At 37.3% G+C, this 6,392-nt stretch overlaps 1 protein-coding gene across 1 annotated transcript; it reads left to right on the forward strand.

The window, feature by feature from the left end:
• The first annotated feature begins 871 nt into the window (after positions 1 to 871).
• LOC118700067 (carboxymethylenebutenolidase homolog) lies at positions 872 to 6,058 on the forward strand. The gene is made up of 5 exons (XM_036404395.1): positions 872 to 1,077; positions 1,690 to 1,797; positions 3,650 to 3,792; positions 4,166 to 4,257; positions 5,879 to 6,058. Exons 1-5 carry the CDS (start codon positions 872 to 874, stop codon positions 6,056 to 6,058), a joined length of 729 nt encoding a protein of 242 aa, XP_036260288.1.
• The last annotated feature ends 334 nt before the right edge of the window (positions 6,059 to 6,392 follow it).

Here is a 6,392-nt window from a genome sequence, read left to right on the forward strand (position 1 = left end):
GACTTAATTGGATTACTTGTACAGATGCATTGTAACACCACTTTTAATTACAGGATCTCAATCTACTTTTTGCACAGAGTCCATTCCAAGCTCCTGACACAGAGAGTCAGAACAACTTTTGACTTTAATCTGTCTAGCACATCTACTGGCTCATTGTCTCTAATTGCTACTTTTGCAGGAGGGACAAAACCATATACTCTCAAATATTCTGAATGAGGCTTGCACATAAGCTTGTTTTTTTGCAATCCCTCTCAAGGGCATAGGGGCACATGGCATTGGAATCTAGTTTATAAATCCATCCTGCGGCTCTTCATTAACTGTGCCCAGTCCTCCTGCTCTCAGAAGAGCTGTGACGGTGCTACAGATGGGCTACCAGGCACCAGCACCAGCAGAAGCACTGAACACCACACTTCAATGCAGCAGTTGAGTGCTGTGGTCCTTGCAAATAGCTCAGAGGAACCAGCACAGGATTCCCCATGAAGACATGGGTGATGGCCCCATACCTCAGGAGACAGTGACATGGGAAGCCATAGTGCTTCACACCCATGCTCACAGAGCCACATGGCAGCAAAACAAATGTGACATGAGTGTCAAGACCTACATGTCCAGGTTGTTTGTAGTTTGTTCACGTTGATTTTGGTATTTCTCTTTATTCTCAGCTTAATAACATAATAGATGAAGAGGCATTCTTCACTGGACATTGTTTTTGCTTTTTTCTACTTTCTCTCTTCATACAAGGATGTCAATGTTATTTACAGAAGTTATTAAACTACTTTCAGAAGACAATATTTGCCTTTTTGTCCTAAATGATTTTTGTTAACAAATTATTTTTACATTCTTGCTATATTCTTCTTGTTTTTTAGGTTTTCAAATGGCTGATCCTTTTCTATATAATACTGGAGAAAGGTCTCACTATGGGTGCCTTGGCCATGAAGTACAAATTGACTACCTTAAGGCATATGTTTGTAGACCATCTTTTTCCACGGACAAAGCTGTGATTGTGGTTCATGATGTATTTGGATGGCAGTTCCCAGACATTAGATACATAGTCGATTTGATAGCAGGTCATGGATATATGTAAGCAAATTTCTTTCTTATCTTCCCCTTAAATACACTGATAGACCACCAAGCCCAAAGCCAGGCATAGCATATGATGTTTCCAACAGACAACCATACACTTCAGTCTGAGCAAATAAAAAAGAAAATGGACAAAATATTTCCATGGAGCCACCAAAGATGCTAAAATTGACTCAGGAAAATGGCTAGCTGAGCACAAAGGCACAAGGAGTCTTGAAGTGCCTGTGTTTGTGCTTATGAAGCAACATGGGTGGTCCAAAGAGAAACAGTGGAATCTATTTTAATTTGTGTAAGCTTTTCAGAACCAAACCTTTTGAACATTTGCTTTGCCTTGTAACAGCAAAGAGGTATATATGTGTTAATATAGAATCAGGAGGTTTGTTTAATCCCTTTATTTTTGTATTAAGTGTGTCTAGGGAAATAATAAGGAAACAATTTGTGTCTTTTTTTTCCATAAAAGACATATACTTTTAGCTAGCTGATTACCAGAATAGGACGAGTAAAACATGATTCAGACAGTGATCGTGTAGATGTGTACTCTGGACTAGAAGATATTAAGAGACTCTTAGACAGTTTTAATGAAAATTGACTTGAATTCCATATCTCACACAGAACCATCTGCCCAGACTTCTTCAAGGGGACAAAACCCTGGACATCTACTGATCACTGGGCTGACTTTCCTGACTGGTTGAAAAATCATGATCCTGTGAAAGTAGACAAGTAAGATACATATTTGTACTTGAACTTTAAGAAGAATCTAGCAAACAAGGAGAATTTATATGAAATGTTAGAAATAGCACCTCACAGCAGGGCAAGCTGGCTGCACAACCACAGTTTCTTGTTCTGGGTGATTCTTCTGTGGTTCTGGGCACTGTCTTGTCTGAGATTTGAATAGGATCATCTGCTCTGCCCATCACTCTGCTTATTGTCCACATCTTGTGTTCCTGAGCCCTTTTCTGACTATGTTATACTGGCCATGCAGGCTCACAGCGTTTCACAGGCTACAAAATACCCAGCACTCTCACCCACAAGTGCTGATTCTGCACTCAGTTCCTCAAGATAAAGAGGAAAAGTCTTCTAAAACTGCAGATGTTATCTGCCAGTTGTCACATGCCCATCTTGCTCTCTGCCTTGCAGATTATGATAGATACTGACGAGATTCTCCTGAGCAGCACTACATAAAAATTTGCTAGACTGACCAAAACCTAAGAAACATCTGATGAACTGTACTGTTTTTTTCAGAGTGAAATAGAGGGATTATTTTCTGTAACACGGCTTCTCTGAATTATGGGAGGTATTGCTGTTTCTTCAGCATCTCTCACCACAGCTCAAAACTTCAGATGATAGTGAGGCAATGGTGACACCCTATTGCTCAGCTACCATCCTGCAAGCCACAAGTATTCTTCTGACCCTGTCCAGATATTCAGCAGCCCCAGTCTATCTTCAATGTCTCTCAGCAAATATTTTGATCATATAATTCCAGAAGCTGTGACCAAATTTTTTAAGACACAAATTCCTAGCAATTGTAAAAAATCCCCCTCCAAAGAAGAGCAGATATGTGGGCACTGTCTCAAAAAATTAAGATCTCAGGACATGCCTTTGCTATCTTCTGAGGGATCACTTGTAGGTGAACATTCCAGTTCAGATCCATTGCTCTTTCAGAGAACACAGAACCCAACTTATCCATGGCCTTCTTAGTATCCTTTCAAACAAACCAAAACTGAGAGAGCATGGCCACAGGCCTAGGACATAATGTCGTCCTCATGTCACTGTCACACTGGGTTTTTTTTGGTCAGCCTAACCAAACCTGAATGACCATACAACTCTATCTCATGTTCGAAAATGCAGTTAATAGCTTACGAACTCTGCATTTAAACTTAATTTAAAACTCTGTAGGCAATGAAGAAGATAAAATTATTGAGACCTCAGAAGTCAGCAATTTTAAAAAAAATTACTTGCTCTCATCTACAGTAATAAAAATATTTTTCACGTTTTTTTTCATTGCACCTCATGCAAAAGTTTTTTTTTAAACATTGCTGTTACTGACAATGTAATTTGAGTAAATGCTATTTTAGCATAACATTCTTGCATGTAGGTTTGGTAAGATATTTTAGTATTAACTCATGTAACAGGAATGACAGGAAAAACCTTTATCTAAATTGGTGAACTCTGTAGAGGTAGTACAGTGAAGCTTATCTATTCCTACAGTCCATATGCAAGATGTTGTTCTACTTGCAGATATGTCTTGTCTTTAGTTGTCCTGTCCTAGACAAAGTGATTCAAATAAAAAATTACTAATTTTGAAAACAAAGGAGCAGGTGACAATTCAGGTAAGTATTTAAGTGCCTACACCTGTACTTCCCTAAACTAGGACCAGAGATGTTAACCCTCATTTAATAATAGAAGCCACTGCTCTAGCCTGAAATGTGCTTTTTAAAGTAATCTCTGTTTTAAACAACTAAGGGTGCAGACACAGAAAAAATACCATGTATGTCTTTTAATTAACTTCTTAAATTGTCAAGTATTGGCTCTGCAATAGATTCCTTAGTTTACTTTTCTTTATATGTCTTAGGGAAGCTGATGTTGTCTTGAAGTATCTAAAGGAACAATGCGGTGCAAAGAAGATTGGTATCGTTGGGTTTTCCTGGGGTGGAATGGCAGTACATCACTTGATGCTGAAAAATCCTCAATTAGCCGCTGGGGTGTCCCTCTATGGTAGTGTAGAACATGAAAACTTACTTGGGTTCACATGACTATGCATTGTTTGTAATTCTACTTATTGCTTTGTAACAATTTCTATACTCAACTCAAAGGTGAGTTGCAGATTTTAATTATGGTTATTTCAGCCATAAGCTATATTGGTACAAAAATATTAAGGATATTGTAAACAAAAAAAATTTCATTCCTTGTTTTAGGAGAGCAGGGAAATATGCTTTCCAAATGCTTATTCTCCATCCACATAGCCAGTGTCCTCATCTAAGTAATGTACCTAATGAGTAAACCTAAATAGAAATGTTCTCTTTTAATTTGCCATTTATCTCTTTGTAATGCTAACCTCACTAATGGACTGTTTCTCAAAACATTACAGGAATAGTTAGAGACTCTGAAGAAAGATACCGTTTACTAAATCCCACATTTTTCATTTTTGGTGAGAAAGACCACACTATTTCTTTGGATCAGGTAAGCTGTTGTTCTGGAAAGACTTCTTTTCCCATAGCTCATTTATCTTACACAGAATCCTTGTTAGAAACCACTTTCACATACAAAAAAATTAGACAGGTTGGACAGTTCTGTTTCTATTTCGACTTCCCCTCTATCTTGTTTAGGTTATTCAAAGCTTCTTTTTTGAGGTAAGAAATACAGTAAAGAACAGTCATCAGTCTCTGAGTGGCTAGATAAGCAGAGTGTGAAACTGGGCAGGAATATCCAACTGGGTATGAGCCAAGCATCTCAAAAACTTGTATGCTACTGCTATGGGTGAGAAATCAGGTAGCTAAACCATTGAATCTGGACACTGAATGGGGGAAAAAAAAAGTATTTTCAGCTTAGTAACTGAACTTCTGATGAGTTAGTCTCATGACTAACTGCTTTTGCCACAGGAAGACAAAATGAACTGCGTCAAAAGAGTGGGCATGAACTTTAGCTGAGACAACAACAACAACTCATAGACTCAGATGTTTTGGCTCCTGGCTGCCATCTATGTTCTGATATAACCCAGGGGTTATATGTAAGCATATGTGAGAGGCTGGATAAATATATGGGTAGGAAACTGGTGCCCTCTTCTGTGCATAAATTCTTTTTCTTCAGTGACAAGGATAACATACAACCCCTAGCACAGCTTGTTTTTTAGGGTAGGGTCTGACTGGAGAACTGGCAGTGTGCTCTGGGAATGCAGAAGTCATTCAATATTTTCTTCCAACTGCATTAGTCAGCATATTAATCTGTACCTCATATGTGTCTCTGCAGAGGAAAACAAATCCTTCACCCTCTGTCCTCGTTTTATGGCAAACATGTCTTTCTCCCAGGGGCACACTTTTGGCAAATGCATTTTTTCTGCATGTGTTACACATTGAAATCACTCCCTTTTCTCCTGAAGCTTTCTTTCTGTGCAGACTGCATCAGTAAAAATTCCTGCATTAAACAAAAAACAACCCTCAAATATGTAGTTTTCTGTACTGAAAAAAAGGGCTTCATAAAAAAAACCCAAACCAAAATGACAAAAAACCATTAAATAAATTACAATACTCTGTCTAATCTGTAAAATGAATAGAAGTAAGCTTTTGGGGAAAAATAAGCATTCATTCTTCTATTTTCTGACTTTTAGTGGCAATAGGCACAAACTGTGCCAGCAAATGTATATGGGTACATGAACACATTGTATACTAATTGCATACTAATCACCACTAATCACCAAAACATTGTGCAAGAGCAATGTCTTTTTGTTGTTCAGTTAACAAAAGAAAAAAAAAGCCTTCCATGTTTTCTTAAACTCTGTTACTAAGCCTATCAAAATGTTTTGGACTGATGGTCACTAAGGTTTATGGTCCATGGTCTCTCAGGATCAGAGCTTCAAGTGTAGGTTACAAGTCTGAGTCTGAACAGAAACACACCTGTTCCTTTATGGCAATGAGATTTACCAAACCATTTTTGCTGCAACTGTTGAGGTTCTTAGACTCACCCATACTTTAAAAAAAAGTGTCAGTCTTACATCCAAAGAGGCATTTTCTCTATGAGAAACTGCAAATTTGGCAGATTTAAGAAAAAACTCCATAATGTAATGGAAAAATGTTTTTTTTTACAGATCTTCTTATTGGAGGACAAGCTGAAACAGTATTGTAAAGTTCCATACAAAATTAAAGTTTATCCTGGGCAAGTTCATGGGTTTGCACAACTGAAGCCAGAAGATATGAAACCTGATGATAAACCTTATATTGAAGAAGCTAGAAGGGATATGATTGATTGGATCAAAATGTTTGTTTGACAATAGCAGAAAGAAATGCTAGGCTTCAAGATCAGTGATTGATTTAAGTGATTGAGAGAAGAAGAGAAGAAAACAGTCAAGGGAAAATGATCTCATTTTGAAAGTTGACATAAACTAAAATAGGAACGCTTTAATTTATATCTTTAAATTATTTTTGACAATATTCACAGAAGATTGTGAAATAAAAGTCAGACTAAAGGATGATTAGGCATTAAAAAGTCTTTTGAAGTTTTCTTGCTTTTTATTTGCGACATTATTTTATATTATGACCTTGATACTGATGATAGTGCTTATCCATTTTTCTTTTCTAATAAGCATGACTTCATCATGACTT

Source organism: Molothrus ater, chromosome 1, assembly GCF_012460135.2.
Source record: "Molothrus ater isolate BHLD 08-10-18 breed brown headed cowbird chromosome 1, BPBGC_Mater_1.1, whole genome shotgun sequence".
NCBI classification, from domain to species: domain Eukaryota; kingdom Metazoa; phylum Chordata; class Aves; order Passeriformes; family Icteridae; genus Molothrus; species Molothrus ater.

Coding starts and splice junctions, on each gene's coding strand:
- LOC118700067 (XM_036404395.1), top strand. CDS start 872: ATGGCTGATCCTTTTCTATATAATACTGGAGAAAGGTCTCACTATGGG. Junction 3,793..4,165: donor CGCTGGGGTGTCCCTCTATG/GTAGTGTAGAAC, acceptor AAAACATTACAG/GAATAGTTAGAGACTCTGAA. Junction 4,258..5,878: donor ACACTATTTCTTTGGATCAG/GTAAGCTGTTGT, acceptor TTTTTTTTACAG/ATCTTCTTATTGGAGGACAA.